Source organism: Canis lupus, chromosome 6 (assembly GCF_003254725.2).
Source record: "Canis lupus dingo isolate Sandy chromosome 6, ASM325472v2, whole genome shotgun sequence".
NCBI classification, from domain to species: Eukaryota; Metazoa; Chordata; class Mammalia; order Carnivora; family Canidae; genus Canis; species Canis lupus.
The window spans coordinates 12,644,682-12,669,493 of NC_064248.1; the positions used below are offsets into that span (position 1 = coordinate 12,644,682).

Genomic DNA, 24,812 nt, shown 5'->3' on the forward strand with positions numbered 1-24,812 from the left:
CAGAACTGTCAGCCCAGAGTTGCAGAGCCAGCTAAGCCACCAGCCAGGCACCCACCACGAAGAATGCAATGGGAGGCGCTTTGCACAGCAGACCCTCGCTGCGAGGGGTTTCTGAAGAATGCGCTGTAGGACGAAGGCCACTTGAAGCTGCCCCTGGAGAGGAAATAGATCGGAGGCGTAAGAAAAAATGGTGATCAAGGGACTAGATGGTAGGTGTGTGTAAACCGTATGGACGAAGCCAAGAACAAGCCAAACCCCTTGACCACCTGTACCCGCCAGGGTCCTGCAGTGGAACCTCGGAAACTACAACTCCCGTGAGGCTTCGCGCCACGCGCAGGCGCCGTAACATACGTGGCGTGCGTGGCCATTCTAGAATGCCGCTCCGAGGGCCCGGGCGCCATGTTGGGGCCGAGGGGACGGCTGAGAGGCGCTTGAAGCGGCGGGAGCGGAGCGGGAGCGGGTTGGACCTGGGCTGGTAGGAGCCCCGCCCCTCCCGCCTCAGCGGATCATGACCCGGGCAGCGGCCGTGGAGGTCGCGGTGGCGGGGGACGTGGCGTGGCAGGGCCGGCGCTAGAGATGATGCCGTTTCCGGTGACAACCCCGGGATCACAACAGATGCCGCTGCCTCCCAAGCACTATGGCATCTCTTCCCCCATCAGTTTAGCAGCCCCCAAGGAGACTGACTGCGTACTTACCCAGAAGCTAATTGAAACCCTGAAGCCCTTTGGGGTTTTTGAAGAGGAAGAGGAACTGCAGCGCAGGATTTTAATTTTGGAAAAATTAAATAATCTGGTAAAGGAATGGATACGAGAAATCAGTGAAAGCAAGAGCCTTCCACAAGCTGTAATTGAAAACGTTGGAGGGAAAATCTTTACCTTTGGTTCTTACAGATTAGGAGTACATACAAAAGGTGCCGATATTGATGCGTTGTGCGTTGCACCGAGACATGTCGATCGGAGCGACTTTTTCACCTCGTTCTATGACAAATTGAAACTACATGAAGAAGTAAAAGATTTAAGGGCTGTTGAGGAAGCATTTGTACCAGTTATTAAACTGTGTTTTGATGGGATAGAGATTGATATTTTGTTTGCAAGGTTGGCACTGCAGACTATTCCCGAAGATTTGGACCTGAGAGATGACAGTCTGCTTAAAAACTTAGATATTAGATGCATAAGAAGCCTTAACGGTTGCCGGGTGACAGATGAAATTTTACATCTAGTACCAAACATTGACAACTTCAGGTTAACTCTGAGAGCCATCAAACTGTGGGCCAAATGCCACAATATCTATTCCAATATACTAGGCTTCCTGGGAGGTGTTTCCTGGGCCATGCTAGTAGCAAGAACTTGCCAGCTCTACCCAAATGCTATAGCATCAACTCTTGTACGGAAGTTTTTCTTGGTATTTTCTGAATGGGAGTGGCCAAATCCAGTGCTACTGAAAGAGCCTGAAGAGCGGAATCTTAATTTGCCTGTATGGGACCCAAGAGTAAATCCCAGTGATAGGTACCATCTTATGCCCATAATCACACCAGCATACCCACAGCAGAACTCCACATACAATGTGTCTGTTTCGACAAGGATGGTCATGATTGAGGAGTTTAAACAAGGGCTTGCTATCACACATGAAATTTTGCTCAGTAAGGCAGAGTGGTCCAAGCTTTTTGAAGCTCCGAGCTTCTTTCAAAAGTATAAGCATTATATTGTTCTTCTAGCAAGCGCACCGACAGAAAAACAGCATCTTGAATGGGTGGGCTTGGTGGAATCAAAAATCCGAATCCTGGTTGGAAGCTTGGAGAAGAATGAATTTATTACTCTGGCGCATGTGAATCCTCAGTCATTTCCAGCACCTAAGGAAAATCCTGACAAGGAAGAATTTCGTACTATGTGGGTAATTGGGTTAGTGCTAAAAAAGCCAGAAAACTCTGACGTTCTCAGTATTGATCTCACCTATGATATCCAGTCTTTCACAGATACAGTTTATAGGCAAGCAATAAATAGCAAGATGTTTGAGATGGATATGAAAATTGCTGCAATGCATTTAAAAAGAAAGGAACTTCATCAACTACTGCCTAATCATGTGCTTCAGAAACGGAAAACACATTCAATGGAAGGTGTCACTTTGACAGCTTTGAGTGATGGCAGCCTTGACTTGTCTGCAGCCAGTGAAGACAGCATGTCTGTGCCCTCACCTACTGGCACTATGAAGACCAGCCCAGTGACTGGCAGCTCTCAGGGCAGAAATAGTCCTGTTCCTACTGTAATGGCTGCATCTGTGACCACCGTACAAGTTACTGAAATTTCCTTGCAACAAGTGAATCCCAGTGAAAGCTTAGGGGGTGCATCGAGTGAAAGCATTCCTCAGACTGCCTCACAACTAGCCCTTCCTCCACCACCAAAGCCCACAGTTGCCAGAGTTGTTTCTTCAGCACGTCTGGTAAACCATCCACCCAGGCCTTCAGGGAGTCCTGCAACAAACATAGCTAATCCTATTGTGGGAGTCTAGGGGACGTTCTCACCTCATAAAGGACCAAGGAAACTTGAAAAGGAACAATCTCATAAAGAGACAAGTACAACTCCATTGGAAATTACTCAGACAGTGCTGGCCTTGTGGAAAACACCCAGGACAGAACTTTCTAATATCCCGGCTCTCCCTGCAAATACCGTTCCTGTTACCAAGAATTCAGTAAGACAGATTGAACTATAAAAACAACCTCAAGGGTCCATAAACTATATCTGCCAACTCAACCTGTTGTCTTCAAATTCTTAAGGAGGAGAATGAAGGGTGCCAAACTAGATTTGACTCAAACTAGATTTAGCCTTATTTGGTAACTTTATTTGGCTAATCTTGATCAGAAGTCCAGGTTAGTATATGAAGCTAGAAGTACTATTATAAATATGTCAGCAGCAGTTATGGTAACTATTTTAAAGGACTACCCATAAAGAGAAAAAAAAAACAGAAAAAAAACCCTCCAACTATATTTGTACCCATGCCTGACATCTGGACTGGATTTATGTTTGATGCATTGTTGGGGAAAATTTGCAATACAAACTGGTATCAGAACTCCTTATACTGATGATGCACTTTATGTATATTTTTATTAGAAAGTAGAACTAATTTTAAGTTTTTCAGCTTGATGAATTTTAGGTTTTTTTCCTGAAGAGTTTTCTTCATTATTAATTGTCAATTGGATACCATTGTGGGTGCAGTGTGTACCAAACTTCAGAAAAAGCATAGAAGTCCATCTAGCTCGGTTCTGGTGAGGTAGCTGTAACCCTTTAAATTGAAATGTCAACTCATAGGGTATATATTTGACATTGGAACAGTAATTAGTAGATCTTTGGCTTTTCTGGGACACAATCAAGAAATGATCTGTTGGTCTTATCTGTGGAATTGTTTTAGAGTGCATACAGTCAGCAAATACCAAGTACTGTCTCAGAACTAACAAAGATCCATATTCTCTTGCATTTGTCCTAAAACAAAAAGCTTTTTGCCTCTCCCCTGCTTCTCTTTGTTTGTATGTACAAGGTATGCTTGTATGTTGATTCATTTAAAAAAAAATGCTAGTATATTTTTAACCATGATAGAAAACCAACAATCCTGTGGCAACACGGTACAAAACACTGGATATGGGTTCTATGGCTAATATTTTACTAAAGTTTTACCGAAAGTAATGAATTGGGAAACATGTTATTGGTCTTGGATGGCTGTTTGAGCTATACTTATGAGAAATTTTGTATGCTCCACAGAGTATTTGCTTATGATAAAGTTAATTTCCAGTTTAAACATGTAAGCAAAAAGGCATTTTCTCCAAAATATTTAAACCAATTTTTATTTTTAAAGGACTCACTAAAATTTATCAGTAAATTTCACATGTAAAAACATTGAAATACAAAATAGTTTCTAGCAAGTACTTGACATCTAGTCAGCTTTCTGTTTTTTTATCCTACGAGAGGTTAGGAATACCTTCTTTTAAATTAAAAAATGAAAGGCCACTCATAATTAAGCAGCAAAACATCTGTGTTTAGGACACATGAATGGCAACAGATGTAGATGAATGGAAACTTGGTCTGTCTGAATCTAGACACAGCGAGCCTGACAGGTTTCCTGGTTAGCCTGGTTCTGATTCCTACCCTCCCCCAACTGTGTTCCTTTCTACCATGTGTGCATTTTTCATGTGAAACTATAATTTCTTAAACCCTTTCTCTATCCTTCTAGATTAACTTTCCAAAGTTGGAATATAGTCTTCTTCCTTATAGGCTCTGCAGTAACTGAGGCTTTCTTTTTACCCCTACTTTGTGATGTCGAGTACACAGTGTCCCTATTGCCCACATATTTGCCTGTGCAGTCAAGATATCTTGCCCTTCTGCTACAATAAGTTGGGCAAAGTGTGCACAGGAGCTGTGTATTTCAGAGAGTTGAGGTGTCTGGCTGGAATTGCCAGGCACAGATGTGGTCTTGTCATTTTGTTTACACTTTGGGGGAAAATTAGTTTATTAAGTGTTTCATGTAACTATACTTGTTTAACCAAGCTGGAAACTTAGAGTTTTCTGAATATCAGACTAGTTTTTTCACATGATGTACATAGTGTCTCATGGCAGGAGTTGGCTTTGTTTTATAGAACCTGTACCCCTTGTATTTTTCAAGCGCTATTTTGGAAACAGATGATGTATTTCTCCATTGAAAACACAATAAAAATAAACAGCAAAGAGGCAAGGAAAGGGGTTTAAATCTGACAATAAGAGTTCAGATGCTCTTACATTGTTGTGGAGGAGGATAAAGACACTGCTGAAATTTTTGACTTTATTAACTCTAGAAGTCATGTTATAATGTTAGGGGAACATGTGAAAAGGTTAAAACTTTCATAAGGTAAAAAATGGAGTGAAAAAAATTTTAAGGAGGATAGAGGAGGAGGATAGAAAAAACAGGTAAAAAGAAAATATCGTCTAAGATGATGGAAATGAAACCAAATATATGTCACTTTATATAACAAATGGACCAGACTTCCTGACAAAAAGAGTGTCAGATTCCATGGAAAAACTGAGTGCAGCTGTTTGCTATTTATGAGAGACACATCCAAAATGCAAGATACCAAAGAATGGAAAAAATACACGCTAAGGAAAAGAAACTGCTAGAGTGACCAGGTCATCCAAACAGATTTCAGAGCAGAAGTAACAGCTAGGGACAAGAGTGACCACTGCTCTAATGAAAGAAAAAGTAATATACCAGGAAAATGGAACAATTTAAAACTTACTCTTATCTAATAAACTAACCTCAATATAAAGTAACATAACAAGCAAGGATTAGCAAAATTGCTGAAGTGTCATTGTTAACATTTTTATTTTTTATATATTTTTTTAAGATTTTATTTATTGAGAGACAGAGAGAGAGACAGAGACAGAGAGAGGCAGAGACACAGGTAGAGGGAGAAGTAGGCTCTACCCAGGGAACCCGATGTGGGACTCGATCCTGGGTCTCCAGGATCAGGCCCCGGGCCAAAGGTGGCACTAAACCGCTGAGCCACCTGGGCTGCCCAGTTATAGAAGATTTTAAAGCAGCCCTTTCATTAATTGATATCAAGCAGACCAAAGAAAAAGGGGGAGGGGAACAGTTTTGAGCGCAACAGAGACTGGCAGGCTTTTCCTATAAAGGGCCAGATAGTAAATATTTTCAGCTTTGTGAGGCCATATGGTCTTTGTCTCAACTACTTAACTCCGCCTTTGTGGAGTACAGGAAGCCAGAGATGATATGTAAACAGATGGCCAGGGCTGGATTTGTTACCCATCCCCCCCTGGCCGGTGTTTGTCATCCCTGATCTATTGGACATTTATTATAGTACCTTCCACCCAAAAATTGGAAAGTGCATATTATTCTCAAATAAGCATTGGGCATGTGCAAAAATTAACCTCCTGCTTGATCAGAAAGTAAGACTCAGCATATTGTAGAATATCTGATTCACAGAGCATGTTCTCTGACTACAAAACAGGTGTGTGTGTTTTTTTTTTGTTTGTTTTGTTTTGTTTTTGTTTACTAAATTCAATGACAAATAACTTAGGGAAGAATTTCCTGAAGAAGACAAAAAAAGCTCAAACCATTAAAGACTGATGAACAGAATCTGTTAATTGTATTAAATAATGAACAGTGAAAGGTGAAAAACAGGCTCAAATAGGGAGATGTTAGAATACATAAAACTGACAAATGATTACTATCTGGATTGTATCAAGGATGCCAAAAACAATCCGTTCAAGAACAACAGATTTTACCTAATAAAACCTGGGCAAAAGAAATAAATCAGTGTCTCAGAAGAGAATCTAGAAATAGACTGCACAGAAAGATACCCCATCTCATTAGCAGTGAGGAAACATGACTTGAGTGCATAGAAATTTGTCTTACCGAATGTCTGACAACATCCGGGCTTGTGGAGGAGGGGGAGCTATGGGAGCTCTAACGCAGGGTCTACACAGGGGGGAAATGCTGTGTTCCTTTTGGGAGACAGTTTGGACTTAACTAGCACTGTGGGCCTGCTTGGGCCTGCCTCTGCCGCTGGGCTGGGAGGCACTGAATCTTCATGGTGCCAGTCTGTGGGCCCCTCTGCAGCTTCATCCAGAACTCTACACCCCTCTGGTGTTCTTCCAGTATTCATGAAAATATCGTTTTCTACACGTGCCATCGTGTCAGAAGAGTCAGGAAGCACTCTCCTAGAGACTCTGTCCCATGGATCACCAGGAGATCAGTATGGGAGTTTTGGTAGCAGCATTTTGTAATAACTTAAAGCTTGAAATAACTCACAAAACCATAAGTGGGGAAGTGGATAGATAGTGGTGTATTCATGCAATGAACGGTGTAGAATTGTGAGATTAGATGAACCATAGCTACATGCATCAGTGTAGAGTGTATCAGAATATTGAGGAAAAAAGAAAATAGCAGAAAAATAATGTTATACTAAGTAGAGCAGTATAACTTAAGGTTACAAAAATGTGTGGTCTAACTGTAAATTAGGAAAAAGGGAATGTTAATCACAGAGTCCAGGGTAGTGGTTTCTTTTGGTGAGATGAGAGGTGGGGAGAAGGCAGAGAGCTGTAGTTTAGAGAATATAGTGAGCCTAAAATGAACCAGCTTTTATTTATTTATTTATTTATTATTTATTTATTTATTTATTTATTTATTTATTTTAGATTTTATTTTGTTTATTTATTCATGAAAGACACAGAGGCAGGCTCCTTGCAGGGAGCCTGATGCAGGACTCGATCCCTTGACCTGGGATCATACCCTGAGCCAAAGGTAGATGCTCAACTGCTGAGCCACCCAGGCATCCCAATGTTTCATCTTTTTAAGTTAGGTGGTAGATGGAGCAGTATTTATTTTTAGTCTAAGTTATAAATGCTTTCATATACGTGAACTATTCTCTGTTCAGAAATCAAATACCAAAGTGGTATCTTAGAAGCCTCTGCGTCAGTCAGGAGCTGCATTTGGCCAGGTAACTGGTGAATCCAAGACAGGTTTCTTTTCCTTCACATTACAGCGGTGGTAGGTTCAGGGCCAATATGTGGCTTTCTAGGTCACCAGGGACCCAAGGCTCCTTCCACGTTCAGTCCTACCATTCTAGTTCATGCCTGCAGTCTGGAAGATCCCCTCAAGTACAGGATAATTACAGGGCCACTGCCATCACATCTGCGTTGAGGACAGGAAGAAGGCAGGAAGAGGGGGCCAGGCAAAGGTTATCCCTGCAAACCGTATCCTCCTCCTGTGGAACTTTCCTAGAAGTTGCAATGGGAACATGGCCTCATTGCTCACTGACCACCAATCACTGGCCATGCCTATCTGCAAGAAAGACTGGAAAAGGTAGTTTTTGTGAGCTGAGTACATCAGCTCGTCACTCCTCACCATGATACTATTAGGAAGGAGGAGAGAATGGGTCCTGACCAGCAGTGATGGCCATCTCTTACACAGCACTCAGATATTCAGAAGTTAAAATATTTCAAAGTAACTCAGGGATCAAGAAAGACTTTCCTATGAATCAGAACTTGTGGAATGCAGCTGATACAGGATTTAGAAGGAGGGCTATAGCTTTATTTTAGATTTTATTTATTTGAGGGATGCCTGGGTGGCTCAGCGGTTGAGTGTCTGCCTTTGACTCAGGGTGGGAGTCAAAGTAAAGGATCAAGCTCCATATCAGGCTCCTTGCAGGGAGCCTACTTTTCCCTCTGCCTATGTCTCTGCCTCTCTCTGTGTCTCTCATGAATGAATGAATGAATGAATGAATGAATGAATGAAAAATCTTTAAAAAAATGCTGGAATTGGTAAAATACACGATATATCCAAGCACCCTGAAGTAAGGTAATTGGCAGAGAGCTGTGGAATACTGATTAGTATAAAAGAGAATACAAACAAGAACCACAATAATTAACTTCAAAGAAATTAAAAGTTGGGCAAACAGAAAAAGTAATCCTTGTATACACCAGCCTTCAGTTGTGCAAAGGCACACACACACAAAAAGATTTGAGAGAGAGTGTGAGCACAAGTTGGAGGAGGGGCAGAGGGAGGGAGAATCTCAAACAGACTCTGTGCTGAGTGTGGAGACCAACATGGGGCTCAATCTCATGATCCTTCAATCATGACCGGAGCCGAAACCAAAAGTAGGATGCTTAACCTACAGAGCCACCCAGGAATCCCAAGGAGGGCCATAGCTTTAAATGCTTATGCTAAAGCCTAAACACTGATGAGCTATCTGCCTACTGCATTAAGACATGGAGGAGAGAGGATCAATAAAATGAAAAGTAGGTTCTTTGAAAAGACTAGTAGTCAAAACTGGGAAGACTGATGAAGAAAAGGAAGATGGTACATAGGAGCAGTCTCAGAGATGTGAAAGGGCTACAGCTACAGTAGGAGGGTTTTTGTTGTTGTTGTAAAGATTTTATTTATTCATGAGAGACACACAGAGGGAGAGAGAGAGAGAGAGAGAGAGAGGCAGAGACACAGGCAGAGGGAGAAGTAGGTTCCATGCAGGGATCCTGACGTGGGACTCGATCCCGGGTCTCCAGGATCACGCCCTGGGCTAAAAGCAGCACTAAACCGCTGAGCCACCCGGGTTGTCCAGTAAGGTTTTTTTTTTTTTGTTTGTTTGTTTGTTTTTTTTAAGAGGATCTTATAGATAGCTTTTTGCTAGTGAATTTGAAAGCTTAGACAAAATGGACAATCTTCTAGAAAAAGCCTGTTTAAAGCTCACTCAAGAAAGACTTAAAAACCTGGACAGTTTCCCTGAGAGAGAGAGTGCGTGAGCAATTTGGATGCACTCCCAACCCAACCCAACCGTGAAAACGCTGGACCCAAGGTCTATCCAGTTCTTCCTCATACTCAAGGACAGGATCATTCCAGTACTGCACCTCCGACTTCCAGAGGACAGGGAAAGGAGCAGCATTTTATGAAACCAAGAAGACTTTCCTATCAGAGCCAGAGGAGGGAAGAACGAGCAAGCGGGGAGGGTCTCCTGTAGAGGCTCCAACACAGCAAGCCCAGGGCTTTGATTTCTTACAGTACCACTGCTCTTGTTCTCTGGAACTGGCCAATGTTTGCAGGACAAAAGTAGCTTCAGAAACTCCCACCTCTGGGTTCTTTTTGTTCAGATTTTGGCCTGACAGTTTCTTCCTCGGTTGCTTATGCCCCATATCGCCAGTGTTCCTTGTTTTCAGTGGGAATGCTGTCCTTGTCCAAAGTCATCTGACTGGTCCTGATTAGACTGTTATATTTTAGGGAAATAATGCTAATAGACACACTCACACTTCTTACACTTTATTTTATATAAATGCCTTCATATGGTATAAACTTTTTTTTTTTTTTTTTTTACCATGGAATTCTGCTCTCTCCCACATAAGTGCCTCTGCCATTCTGATTCCTCCTGATTTCATGGTACTAGCCTAGTACAGACCTGTATTAGTTTTCCCTTGCTATGTAATACATTACCACAAGCATAGCAGCTTAAAACAATGCCCATTCCTTAGCACACAAATCAGAAGTCTGACATGGTGTGGCTGGAATCACAGGGTATCACAAGGTCAGATCCAAGCAAGGTGTCAGCCAGGCCAGGTTCTCGTCAGGAGGCTCATCCTTACCGTTGGCAGAATTCAGTTCCTTGTGGTTGTCAGACTGAGGTTCCCATTTCCCTGCTGGCTGTTGTCTTGGGGTTGCTCCCACCTTCTATCCATGTGTGTCACCCCCTGCACTTCCCCCCCCGCCATCCCTTCTGGTCAGCAGTGTTGCACCAGCCCTCCCTCATTCTTTGAATCTTTGAATCTTTGACTTCCTCTCAGCTTTTAAACGTTCATGTGCTTGGGTTAGGCCCACCTGGATAACCTCCCTTTTGATGAACCCAGAGTGAACTGAACTGATTAGTTACTTCCTTTGCCATAAAACAAAGCATCACTGGGGGCATGATGGCTTCCACATTTATAGGTCCCTCCCACGCTCAGGGGAGGTGATTATACGAGGGCAAGGGTCACTGGGGGTCATCCTAGGTCTGGCTACCCAAGAGCCATAGCTATATCCATAGCAATGGCTAAAGGCTCTAGTCATCCTCAGGCCTCACAGCCTCATGCCGTTGTGCATCAGCTCAAGTCCAAATGTCCATCATGTACATAATGTAAGTCAGATGTGGAGCAGGTGTCTGAGTACATCCAGTAACATCCAGTAAGTGGAGCTCCACAGGTGCAAGGCACAGACCTCCCTACCCCTGAGCCTGTGGAACCAGAGGCTCCCAGATTGCAGTGGGTGGCCAGGTGCAGGACAAGAGTCATGGTGTTCTGGGTCAGAAAGAGGGCAGCGGATGGCGAGAAGGAGTCGCCAAGTCCAGGCAGTTTTTGAAATCCAGCAAGGCAAACTGCAGCTGGAGTCCATGGTTAAATTTCAAGGCTTGGAGCACTCTGCCTGCCGTTCTCTGGGCTCTGAGCCGTCCTTTGTTTTTCCCGAAAGATGGGACTCCTCCGCAGCCCTGCAAGTGGCTTCCTCAGCCTTCAGCCTGTCAGGAGCCTCCTTCCATGCCAGGCTCCCTCTGCCCTAGTCTGAGTTGCTGCTTCTCGAGAACCTGGGGCCTGTGCTGTGCACGGATTCCAGGGGCATTCACCTGTCACACAAGCCACACCCACAGGCGATGCTTCTGATGTGGCCCTTCTCCACTTCTAGCTTCTACTGAGATGTGAGGGGGCTTGTAAGCTGCTCCGATGCCCATAGTTTGATGAGGAGCACCCTTGGTCTCTTGAAAGGGTCTTTGTATGGCTCAGCTCTCTGACTCCAGATCCCTACAAGACGCCAGGAGAGGAATAGGCAGGGCTCTGAGCCTTGTCTGGGCGCCATTCTCCAGCAGCAGGTTCTGACTCTTGGCCTCTCTTGTCACGCGGAGAGGCTGAGGATGTGCAGTCATCCAGTCCCAGTTCCGTTTTGATTCTCTGCTCTTTGGTTCTCCTGACAGGTAGCAAGAAGAAAGTGGGCCACTTCTGCTGAGAGGTCTTTTCAGGCCCTTAGTTCCAGGTCCTTTCTGCACAACCAGGCCCCCTTCCCAGATCCCCAGGAACACATCCCCATCCCGTGTCCTTCTGAGCTTCCACTGCAGCCCTCTCCAAGTCTAGATTCCCAGGGCAAGTTGCCCACAGCAGGTTCTGCTTTCACGAAGGCAGTTTGAGGAAATGTTCCTCATTGTCTTCTAAGCTCTTACCAGCAGCGTCTTTCAGCCCATGTTTCTGTGAATAGCCTAATGGCCCTCTGGACTCTTTCTGCTCTGTGCTCTTCGAATTCTTCCTGCTGCCTGACTTGGAAGTACCTTCCCCATTGTAGGTATTTGTTACAGCAGTGCCTCATTTCCCAGGATGAGAGTCTACTGTCATCCCTGTAACAAATAACCACAAATCTAGTGGCTTAAAACTATTGCCTCACAGTTTCAGTGAGTTGGGAGTCTGGCTCAGGGGGAGCTGGACCCTCTGCTCACTTAGGGGCTGCTGTCTTGCAAGTCCACAGGTTATTGGCAGCATTCAGTTCCTCGGGGTTGTAGGACTGGGTCTCCATCTGGCCTCTGCCTCTCCTCCTGCTGCTGCTGCTGCTTGCTGTCGACCAGGGCTCCCTCCCAGCACCACAGTAGAGCACCCCCTTGTCCAAACCCTTCTCACAGGGTAATTCTGCTTCCTGTGACCGACTGGACAAAACTCCCTGCTTTGATGGCACTCAGGTGATTAGGTCGGGCCCCCTGGATTGTCTCCGTATCTTAAGATCAATCCTGCCAGGACCTTAATTACATCTGCAAAATCTCTTTGCCCTTGAACACAAGGATGGGAGTAATCCCAGGAGGCGGAGACAACAGAGGTCATCCTAGAACCCTGTCCACCACAGTGGCCTTCTGTAGTTTCTCTGCGCTTGGGCGCTTGAGTAGGTGTGGACCTACTCGAGTGTGTTCATGCACATGTTTTGGGTTCAAGGTTGTTGTTTTAGTGATGGGATCACATATTTCGTTTTCCTGCCAAACTTCTTCCACATCTATTACAGTTCTCATTCATTCATTATAGGGATTATGGAATATTCCATGGTGTGGATGGAGCGCTATCTATGTATATTTTGGGATCATTAAGAACAATTTTGCAATACAGTTATATGTATTACCATTAAAATAAATATGTCTTAACCACTAAAATTTTTAAAGATTTTATTCATGAGAGACACACAGAGAGGCAGAGACATAGGCAGAGGGAGAAGTAGGCTCCTTGCAGGGATTCTGATACGGGACTTGATCCCAGGACGCTGGGATCATGACCCAAATCAAAGGCAGATGCTCAACTGCTGAGCCACCCAGGTGCCGCCTTAACCACTAAAATTAATGATATGTCTTATTTACCACAAAATATAAAGGGCTATTCATTAAACCAGACACAAGGCTTTAGTATTACTTTAGGATTCTTAGTTTTGTACTTCCTTTTTTTTTAAATTTAATTTAATTAAAAAATTTTTTTTATGATAGTCACACAGAGAGAGAGAGAGAGAGAGAGAGAGAGAGGCAGAGACATATGCAGAGGGAGAAGCAGGCTCCATGCACCAGGAACCCGACTTGGGATTTGATCCCGGGTTTCCGGGATCACGCCCTGGGCCAAAGGCAGGCGCCAAACCACTGCGCCACCCAGGGATCCCAGTTTTGTACTTCCTTAAAGAGTTCTAGTAAACCTAAAGATTTATTTAAACATGGATTTTTATCTGTATCCGTTTTGTGCATACATGAAAAGATAAATCTGAGTGAAATAAATCCAGCGTCTAATTCTCCTTTTCAACCCTGGGCCCATCAGAATGCACACAGCATCGTCTTCTGCACCCTCAGGAGCTCCAGAAAGGCAGAGTTTCTGAGGAGAGTGCTCCACTGTGATCTCTGCGATTTTCTTCCCAGTGTTGGCATGAAATCCTGAAAGTTTTGCACATGACAGAGCTCATGTTCCTTCTTCAAATAATTCTTATCTGGCTGAAATATTGTAGGGTCTCCCCCATCTCACCCCTGGACGGGAGGAGATGTGGGAGTTCTCACATCACAGCTGCTGCTGAGCTGACATGCCACGTGCATATAGGATGCTTTCTAGCTTCAAAGATGCAAACAATGTCAAGAATTTAAAATCTAAAGAAAGGTGTATCTAGGGACAGAGGACATGTCTACCCTAAGTGTGTGTCTTCGTTCATTCGTTTAGTAAGTTGAAGGGGATATACCTTTAAAAACATTTACTTACTAGGGCGTCTGGGTGGCTCAGTTGGTTAAGCATAGGACTCTTGATCTCAGCTAGGGTGTTGATCTCAGGGTCATGAGTTTGAGCCCTGTATTGGGCTCTGTGCTGGGCATGGAGCCTACTTAAAAAAAAAATGCTTACTGGGCACGTGGGTGGCTCAGTGGTTGAGGTCTGCCTTTGGCTCAGGTCGTGATCCCAGAGTCCCAGGATCAAGTTCTGCATAGGGCTCCCTGCAGGGAGCCTGCTTCTCCCTCTTTGTCTCTGCCTCTCTATGTGTGTCTTTCATAAGAAAAATAAAATCTTAAAAAAAAGTTTACTTATTTTTACCAAAGTTACATAGGTGCACAGTTAAGGCTGTACTTCCCTATTGCTGATTAAAAACAAAAACAAAGACCACACACACAGTTCCTCACCCCAGCCTGCTCTTCCCAATTTTGCACTCCTCCAAGGGAATCAGTATCATCCGAGACTATTTCTTCTTTGTCATTTAATTCCATAGCTTAAAATAACAAGCTTATCCTACTATACTTGATTTTTTTGTTTTGATTTTGGGGCACATCTAGTGATTTCCTACCATGAAGATGAGAATGGCTCTTGTTAAAACATCCACCTCCCGTGGCTGGTGCTCTCAGGGCGTCAGAGTGGTGGTTGGATTAGGAACTAGGGTGCAGGGCAGCCCTGTTGGCGCAGCGGTTTAGCGCCGCCTGCAGTCCGGGGTGTGATCCTGGAGACCTGGGATCGAGTCCCATGTCGGGCTTCCTGCAAGGAGCCTGCTTGTGTCTCTGCCTTTCTCTCTGAATGAATGAATGAATGAATGAATGAATGAATGAATGAATGAATAAATAAATAAATAAATAAATAAATAAATAATAAATAAATAAATCTATCTTAAAAAAAAAAAAAAAGGACCAGGGTGCACATTTCTGTGGCCAGGTGCGCCTTTGCACAACTGAATGTTGGTGTATACAAGGATTACTTTTTCTGTTTGCCCAACTTTTAGTTTCTTTGAAGTTAATTATTGTGGTTCTTGTTTGTATTCTCTTTCTCACTAATCAGTATTCCCCAGCTCTCTGCCAATTACCTTACTTCAGGATGCTCGGATATATGGTGTATTTTACCAATTCCAGCATTTTTAAAAAGATTTATTTATCTATTCATGAGAGACACACAGTGGGAGAGACATAGGCAGAGGGAGAAGCAGGCTCTATGCAGGGAACCTGATGCGAGACTCAATCCTGATACTCTGGGATGACGTCCTGAGCCAAAGGCAGATGCTCAACCGTTGAGCCACCCAGGCATCCCGAACTCCAGCATTTTGGAGTCTGCCTTATTTCAGTGCGGGCTGGCTGCCCCACATCATTCCCGTGGGCCTCTCTCTGAGGAAGGACCCCCTGTTTCTCCTTGTCCCCCCCACTTCCTTGTCTCGGTTATTCACTCCATCTTGGTGGAGTTGGTAGCTTCCTGAGAGAGTATGTATGCAAGGGAATTAAAATTGCTTCAGACCCTGTGTGTCTAAAAAGGTCTTTATCCTGCTTTAATGCTTGATTAATATCTGGGTGTAGAGTTTTAGAATGAAAACAGCTTTCTTCCTAGAATTTTGAAGGGATTGGCCCATTTCTCATTACAGAGCCCTCTGAGAAGCTGTTGGGTGCTGTGTTTCCTCACCCCTCATGCTCGGTAGCTTTTTTCTCCTTCTGGAAGCACATAACTTCTTTATGCTGCTTCCTCCCCAGCCCCCAGCCTCGCTCTGAAGAGTCACATGTGTGCCTTGGGATGGTATGTTTGTACCCGGATGTTAGAGTCTTACCTTCTTATTTAAAAAGAATTGTTTTAACTGTTATGATATTTATTCAAAATATATCCACTTGCACATCTTTTTTTTTATCTTTTTTAAAATTTTTATTTATTTATGATAGTCACAGAGAGAGAGAGAGAGAGAGAGAGAGAGAGAGAGCAGAGGAAGAAGCAGGCTCCATGCACCGGGAGCCCGATGTGGGATTTGATCCCAGGTCTCCAGGATCGCACCCTGGGCCAAAGGCAGGCGCCAAACCGCTGCGCACCCAGGGATCCCTATCCCCTTGCACATCTTGAGCCTTCATGCATTTTTAATCTCTCGTGTGTTGGACTTTTCATGGACCATTTTCATCTAAAAACTCATGATCATCTTCTGTTCTTAAAAAATATGGTATTCTCTTGATGATTTCTTCTGGTTCTTCTGTTATTCAGGTTCTGGATCTGTTTTTTTGGATTTTTTGTCTCCCAGTTTCTCATCTTTGTCTTTTTGCTCTACTTTCAAAGCATTGTCCTCAGCTGTCTCTTCCAACCTGCAGTGATGGGTGAGCCTGGGGAGCTCATTCCAGAGCAGCAATGGAGGGGCGGGGTGCGCAGAGCAGTCAGTGAGGACAGTGGCCTTTCTCTGGGGACAGGATTCCTACTGAAAGATGGCCCTGCTCCACTCTGGCAGGAAGAGCTGCTCCTGGACCCAGGGGTGCCCACCTGCTGGAGTGAGAGTGGAAAGCGGCCCGCAGGTTAGTCTGTGCTAGCTGTCACTGTGCCACCCTGTCCTCCCTGAGAGCGGGCTTAGTGTCATCTCGTCATCTTGGGGGAACCAGATAGGGCCTTGGGTTCAGCTAAATAAAACTCTTGCTTCTGCCACACTGTTCTTTCTTGGCCACAGTTCTGGAAGGCTCTGTTTCCATCTGTAAGTGACAAATGGCTTGAGCATTTTATCTAGTTGGTTACCCATTATCTCAATTGATTTATTAGTTTCTTCTAAAGAGGGGATGTCATTTTCAGACTGAGACTCAAATTCATGTGAGAGGGTCCAGGTTTTACCACAGAAATAATGCTCATCAGTGCTTTAAAATGGAATTTCTCAGGGAGAAACTTGTCATGAGCATTGGGTGTTATATGCAACTGATGAATCACTGAACTCTACCTCTGAAGCTAATACTGCACTATATGTTTAATTAACTGAATTTAAATAAAATAAAATTTAAAAATATGCAATTTCTCTGCACTTAAAAAATGACATTTCTATTGTTGAAAATTTGGAAAATAGGGAGAGTGTAAAGAAGAGAATAAACATCACCTAAAATGTCCTCTCCTATCATTCCAGTCTCTTCTTAATGTTTTTTTTTTTTTTTTTTTTTTTTTTTTTTTTTTTTTTTTTTTTTTTCTTCTTAATGTTATATTTACTTTCTTACACAATTTAAATCAAGCTACATATATAGTTATATGTCCTCTGGTTTTTTTTAAATGTTTAAAAATTGGGATCCCTGGGTGGCGCAGTGGTTTGGCGCCTGCCTTTGGCCCAGGGCGCGATCCTGGAGACCTGGGATCGAATCCCACGTCGGGCTCCCGGTGCATGGAGCCTGCTTCTCCCTCTGCCTGTGTCTCTGCCTCTCTCTCTCTCTCTCCCTTTGTGACTATCATAAATAAATAAAAATAAAAAAATAAATGTTTAAAAATTATTATTTATTTTTTAAAGATTTTATTTATTTGAGAGAGCAAAGGCAGGGGAGAGAGGGAGAAGCAGGCTCCCTGCTGAGCCAGGAGCCTGATGTGGGGCTCCATCCCAGGAACCCTGGAATCACAGCCCGAGCCAAAGGCAGATGCTTAGCTGACTGAGACCCCAGGCGCCCCTCCTCTGTTTTTTTTTTAACACATATTTATTTGCTCATATTATGAACATAATTTTTAATGCCAGTGAACGAGTGTATCTAGCCATATCCCTATTGGATTTTAAGAATATTTCCATTTTTTCCCATAAATTATGCTTATATAAACATCTTGTACATAAGTGTTTGATCCCTTTCTGATTCTTCCTGTAGGACAACAGCCTAAAAGTGGGATTCCTTTGTGGAAGAATGGAGATAGTTTTAGATAGTGATACATCTATATCTAATATTGGTGTAGCCCACATGTCTCCATAGCTATTTCTAAAACTGGGGGTGGATCCGTGCCACTTTCCATTCCAACCAGCACTGAGAATGTCCGTCTCTGTCTCCTCGCCATCACATGATTCTATCATTTGAAATTCTCTGCTCATTTGACAGAGGAACATGGTTTCCCTCTGTTCCAGTTTGTGTTCCTGGAGTATTTGTGAGGTTGAGTGGTCTTTAGAATGTTTACAGAGTGTTTCTATTTCTCATCCCATACCTCTCTGTCCTGGATTTTGAGATAGTCAAGCACATGGAAAACAGATACAGAATAACATAACAAACCATTTGTGCACCCATGACACAGCTTAAGGACTGGGCCACTATAGACAGAGTCCGGGGGGACGCTGTTCCCTTGGAAGTTTTCCTGGATCCCTCCCAGGGTACATGGAGAGAAAGCTCAGGAGGCTTAGGATATTTCCATTTTCCCCGGGAATTAATTCCCAGGTGTCCTGCAGTAAGGAAGCACTTGGCAGCTCCTTGGGGAGAGAGAAGGAAGTGTGCTGTGGAGACTGGTGGGTGGAAGTGGAAGGGTTGGCAGTAGGCGGTGGGAGCACAGGACAGAGGCGCACCAAGGACCGGGAAGAAGTGGACGAGACTCCACTCATCCCTGCAGCAGCCCACTTTCTGAACTGCTGATGTCGACTAGGCTGGTATAGATGGTTACCATGAGCAGTCTTGGCACCGTGTCCCTGGCTCCTGGGGTCCCCAGTGTCTCCTGCAGGCCCCTCAGCCTTCCAGGCTGCTTCCTCTGTGCCATAGAAAGGCAAGGCGATGTGGTTCTGAGGCCAAGGTGGGGTGTGCGTAACTGTAGTTGTGGTGCAAGGGACCATGTGCAGGAAAGGGTGTAAACCACGAGCGCTGGGGTCAATGGAACATGGTAAAGTGGGCACTGCCCACCCGAGCTGTGCTTCTAGCACTGGTGCGTTCCCACTTGCTTTTTTGAGCAGACAGGGGCGGTGGTCTGCACCACATCCCCCTGACCTGGCCCTTGCCTTCCCCCTCACAAGTACCCATAGTCCTGATTTCCTCATGCCCGTTTTCTTGCTTTAAGTGATACCATCTGTGTGTGTTTTTTCCTACACAATGGTTTGGCCTGTTTTGAGTGTGTGGGTCTTTGGGAAGAGGATTTGCTGAGACACTTCCTCAGCTATTCCAAGTGTCCAGAGCTCTGTGCATGTCTGCTGAGAAGATCATGTGGTTTGGCCTCCTAGTCTGTGGATTTGGTGTATTTCGGTGATTGATTTTTGTGTGCTTAAGTCTACCTTGCATTTCTGGGACAAATCCCACTTGGTTTGTGATGTATCCTTTTGATACGTTGTTGGATTTGGTTTGCCAGTGTCTTGCTGAAGACATCTACATCTTTATTCAGAAGGGAGATGAGTTGGTGGTTTCCTTGTGATGTCTTTCTTCTTTCTTTTACTGCATTTCTGAACCTATGAGCTGGATTCTTCAGTTGGTCCTGGAAGATTCTCAACTGTTTTCTTTTCAAATAATGCCTTTGCCTCATTCTTACTCCTTTCTTCTTGGAGCTGTTTTAAACACATGTCAGCCCTTCTCTTTCTATGTTCTGTGTCTCTTAGCTCTTTTCTAGATTTTCTCTCTCTTGCCTGGTTCTTTGTACCACTTCCTGAATAATTTCTTTTGACTGGTCTTCTGGTTCGCTGGATTCCCTTTTCTGTTGTGTCTGGTATATTGCAAGGACTATTGCAGAGCGGCTTGCCTGAAGTTGTAGTTTCTTTACTGCATTTTTCATTTCTGGAGATTCTAATTGGTTATTTTACAAACCTGGCATTACTGTTTATAGTTTATTTTTCTCTATAGATATTTCAAGGTGTGTTTTATTTCTTTAAACAGGGTAAGTTTACATATACATATTTTGTATATGATAATCTCAACACCTGAGTTCCTTCTCTTGGAAGGAAGCTTTTCATTGAAATACAGCATATAGCACACAATAGAAAAGTGCATGGATTGTAAGTGTGCAACTCAGTGAATTTTCAAAAAGCGAGTGCATTGTGCAGCAAGCACCCAGATCAAGAGATAGGACATTACCAGGACTCTAGTGGGCTCCCTCATCTCCCTCCCAACTATTAGTCACTGACCCAGCTATCTTTGAACACCAAAGATCAGTTTTGCCTCTTCTTATGTTTCCTATAAATGGAATCATATCTCATATACCTTTTGGTGTCTGGCCTTTTTTTAAAATTTGTTTTTTGCTTAATATATTTTAAAGACTTATTTATTTAGTTGCTTAGGGAAGAGTTCATTCATTATTATTGCTGTACAGTATTGCATTATATGAATACACCACGATTTATGAATCCATTCTCTTGTTGCCAGACACTTGGGTTGTTTCCAGTTTGGACTCAATAGTTGAATAATGCTGCTGTGAATGTTCTTGGCTCTACCTTATGATAATGCGTGAATTTCTGTCCAGTATATACTTAGGAATGTAGTCGATGGGCCAATGGGTGTGCAGATGTCCAGCTGTAGGAGATGCTCCTAATCCTCTTTTCAAGTGTGTGTGCCCGCAGTGTGTAAGAGGTCTGACTGTTCCATTTTCTCTCTCACATTTGGTGCTGCCTGTTCTTCCCATTTTATCTATTCTCACGGTTGTACAGCGGTATTGCTTTGTGGTTTTAATTTGTATATCTGATGATTAATGAGGTTAGCCACATTTCCATATGTTGAAAGACCATTTGGGATATTTTTATTTGCAGTATCTTTTCAAACCCTTGTCTAGTTTCTGTTGGGGCATCTGCCTTTTTCATACTGATTTTGGAGATGAGTCCTTTTTCTGATGTATATACTGAAAATATCTCCTCTTACTCTGTAGTTTGGCTTTACATTCTTTTGAAGAGAAGTTCTTAAAACAGTTACTGTGTCAGTCAGGAAAACAGAAACCGCACCAGGTAGTGAGGGGAACCTAGGTTGCACGGTCCTGTAATGTTGCTTTATGAGACGTCCAGTTCCCACTCAATAACAGGTCAGGAGTTGTTTCTCAAAAGGAAGGAAGAAGGCATGCTCCAAAACCCCCAGAGGGACCACACCGCAGACCTCCTTGCTACAGACTCTCCCAGTGCTGTCGGATCCCCAGGGTCAGAGCGGCTTGCCTATTGCCCAGCTTGCTGCTCAGCTTCCTCTTGCACTGTTCTCCTCTAAAACTTGGCTCTGGTGCACCAAAGTGTGCTAACAAGGATAAAGGTGGGTGTTCAGGGAAGGAGGCAGCCTCTTGGGGCTCCCAGGTGAGGCTATCGTAGGTTCCGTAAGCAAGGGAAGGCCATTTTTTTCAGACACAGGAGGACAGCTGGTTCTCTTGGCAAGTAAGGCTCAGATTGAATCAGGCATTGAAGCTTCCCAGCTTCATTGGATCCTACCCTGATTTCTCTGTTCCAAGGTTTAGGGTCCTGCTTTTCCCCAGTCAGTGCCTTAACTTTCACATGGGAAATTTGGTGAGGCTGTGAGTTCAGTTTTCACTGTTACTCTGCAAACCACACAGTTAAATTTTATTATATCTGATTTTTAGTTTGGTTGATGAAAGAAACAGATTCTTTTAGGGTCCCTCTAGAAACTTTCTTGTTTCTCTGACCAGTGCAATGGTCATATTTGAAGAGATGTGCTTGGCGGTGTCTGTCTGTAACCTGTCCAGTGCACTCAGAAGCTCCCAAGGGCAGTGTTCCCTTTGTGAGCAGCACCTTCCCCCCATGTAAGAAATCTTTGTGTGCTCAAGCCCATGAAGATCTTTCCTGTGTTTTCTTCTCAGTGTTTTATTGTTTTACCTTCATGGCTAGTTCTCCAATCCATCTGGAGTTAATTTTTGTGGGTGGTGTGAGGTAGGGGTCATGATTCATTTTTTTTTTCCATATGAAATGCAATTGATCCAGCCTTATTTATTGAGAAGACTGTCTTTTCTGCTGATGTGAGATTCTGGTTCAGAACTCATTTCTGTTCCAGTGGTCTCTTGGTCCTTATACCACATTCTCTCAGTTACTATAGCTCTAGAATAGGCTCTCATCTGGTAGTACGAGTCTTCCAGCATTGTCGCTGACCTTCAAGGTTACCTTGCTGTTTGTATTCCCATATACGTTTTACCAGTTTTTGCACACTTAACTGTGCATGGGTTTATAGGTACACACACACTTGCCCATGCAACATCTACTGAGACCCTGTTTGCAATTGGATTGCATTGAGCTTACACACCAGTTTGGAGAGAACGGACATCCGTACAATCCATCAACTTGGTATTTACCTGTCTATTCATTAGGCCTTTAATTTCTGTCAGCAGTGTTATGCAGTTTTCAGTGTTGTGATCCTGCACATCATTTGGTAGACTTATTCTCTAGTAGTTTTATGTTTCTTGACATGATTATAAATGACATTGTTACTTTTACATATCCTTTTCTCATTGTTTCTCCTATATTAAAACATGATTGAATAAGCACGCTCACCATGTCTAGTCACCTCATAATTCTAGTAATTTGTTCATAGATCCTTTTGCAATTTCTATAAACAATGTCTGAAAAATAATTATAATTTTCTTTCTTTTCAATTCTTAAACCTTGCATTTCTTTATCTTGCCTTAATTGTATTGGCTAGGACCTCCAGTGCAATGTTGAACAGAAGTGGTCATGGCAAGCATCCTTGCTTGTTCTTGATAGGGGAGGGGGGCTCAGTACACATTTTGTTGAGAATTTTCTTTTTTTTTAAAGATTTTATTTATTTATTTGAGAGAGAGAGGAAGGGAGGGAGAGAGAAGAAGAGCACAAGTGTTGGAAAGGAAGAAGAAGCAGGCTGCCCATTCAGCAGGGACCCCAATACAGGGCTCAATCCCAGGACCCCAGGATCATGACCTGAGCCAGTGGCAGCTGCTTAATTGACTGAGCCACCCAGGTGTCCCGAGAATTTCCTTTTCCAATAGTCAGACCGGTCCTAAAAAGCTAAGCTAACATATTTCCATCTACCCTTCAGTATTAAACCTTTATAGGGTTTAATGCGAGAATGAAGTGGAATTCAAAATGCCCAGAATAAGGCTGGCTATGCATTAGATAGGCACTCACCAAATTATCCGTGAGTTGGTCATTCTTTTTGTGCATTTCAAATTCAAAAAATTAACTTCCAGGATTGCTTGGTACCAAGAGCTTCCATCCCATTCTTTGCTAAAGTAGGAAAGGGCATTCCAGTTCAAAAGGACTTGCTTGAGCTTCCCTCTGTGTTTTGCAGCAATGCTGTATGTTAGCAGTGTATCCCCAACTGTTATTAGAGGTCATCTAAAAATAGTCTAATTCCCCTAATTCTAGTAAAATTCCCTTATGCAGAACCAAGTTCTTGCCCCATTAGTAGCCACTGGTAACCACATCTGTGAGACCTCCAGCCCTGGCCATGGATATAAGCAACACAAAAGTTTCCAAGTTGTACATACTGTTTCAAACTCTCAGAGTCCAGGAGGGAAGAGCAAACAGGATTTGGAGGTAAACCCTGCAGGTTAAATTTATTGTCCTGAACTTAGTGACGTTCAGGAAAGAGCTGTGTTTTTCTTTCCAGTGCTGTTCTGGAGCCAGCACTGGGCCCATGACTGGAGCTCTGGTGACAGCTACCAACTGTTTTCAAAATTAATTTTACCACCCCTGGTATGCTCAGAGTCCTCTCCTCTCCACCAGCAGAGGGGACATCTGTACCAACCTGCTGTGGTGGGAGGAGGGAGTTGAATGTTAAAGAGCCATGTGACCCAGGGTGTCACCCTACCTCTTCCTTCCCAGGAGTGTCTGAGCCAGTAGGGGAGGAACCAGAGCTCCCTGCCCTGCAGAGAGCCGCATGCTTGTGGGTTTCTGGGCAGGTGAGGGAGCTAGCAAGAGCCAGTGGCCAGGGAAAGCGAGCTCCTTTTTGTAAACGTGGCCACTATGAATGGACATTGGCATTCTCTCACTGTCTCGATCACGGTCACACCTTCTGCAGGTCAGGGCACCCCTTACCAATTCCCATGTCAGAGGCAAACAATTCAGGAGAGGCAGACTGGACCCTGCACATCCATCCCATCAGGGCCTGTGATTCCTGTTACTTCAGAATCTCCTCGAGTTCATTATCCTTTTAGAATGTGGAAAGTAATCATTTTGCTTCTGGGTCTGGTGCCCATGTGTATTAGCAAGTGTTAGGTGGCATTGTGGGTCCCATGTGTGTGTCCTTGGAGTGAGAACATGACAAGGTAGGTCCTGTATGTGTCACTGGGTGGGAATACAATGGTAGGCCCCTTGTGTGTGCCCTGGGGAAGCACAGAAGCCTCCCCAGGTTCAGATTACCCAGACCCTCGCTTTCACTCCTCTGCTGAATGTGTTTCTGCTTTTCCACCAGAGCAGGTATGTAAGGGTGGAGCGGGGAGCTCCATATCTGCCACCTTTCTAGGAGCTGACAAATAAATACATTCATCTAGAGAAAAGAATTGGAAATCCCAAACTCAAGGTAAATTGGTAGGTGCTCAAGTAAGTTTACCAAGTGCTCAGTGTATTTCTGTAGACAGGGCTTTGTCTGCGGACAAAGGAGAGGGACAAATTCTCAACAGGAGTTCCTGTGCCTGTCTGCTGTGTTCTAGAACCTTCTGGGCATTTTTATAAAGTACAGATTCCTGAGTGTCCCTCAGGGATGCAGAGTCAGGCCAAAATCTCTGGCCCCAATGAGCTCAGTTGCACCATAGCAGGAAAATGTGTGGATCAGGACATTTGGCCCATCTTGGAAGAGGTGGGGAATGGGTGTGTTAGGAGAGTGGGCCTATTCTGGCTTCCCAGCCTTGGAGTGCATCTCCTTCACCCACGGGCAAGGCTTGGCGCTCTTCCATAGGATGAATAGCTTTCTACCTGGAGTCCCTGTGCCATGGAAGATGTGGACGCTGTGGCCCTTTTATTTCATTAGAACTCACTGCTGAAGAGCAGTGATTTGCCATTCAGTCTCCCCCATGTGAATGAAATCCCAGACTGGTGGGAGGCTGGCCGCTGGGCCAGCATGCTCTTGGCAGAGACTCAACCACTAGGCCCCAGACTCAGTGGCCCCCGTGCCCTGGCTCCTCAGCCGCATCACAGGTGGCAGGGGCCCAAGGGCAGAGTGCCTCGAAAACGCCTGTGCCGCACAGGCCACCGGCACA

At 44.1% G+C, this 24,812-nt stretch overlaps 2 protein-coding genes across 11 annotated transcripts in view; both read left to right on the forward strand.

Moving 5' to 3' along the window:
• RADIL (Rap associating with DIL domain) overlaps positions 1–24,812 on the forward strand; it is a 127,376-nt gene that overhangs the window by 73,894 nt on the left and 28,670 nt on the right. The window lies entirely within an intron of this gene.
• PAPOLB (poly(A) polymerase beta) lies at positions 384–3,033 on the forward strand. Its single transcript, XM_025426316.3, has one exon. It carries the CDS (start codon positions 577–579, stop codon positions 2,503–2,505), a length of 1,929 nt encoding a protein of 642 aa, XP_025282101.1. The 5' UTR covers positions 384–576; the 3' UTR covers positions 2,506–3,033.

Bases quoted from the DNA above. Each gene is read 5' to 3' on its own strand.
- PAPOLB (XM_025426316.3), top strand. From the start codon at position 577: ATGATGCCGTTTCCGGTGACAACCCCGGGATCACAACAGATGCCGCTG.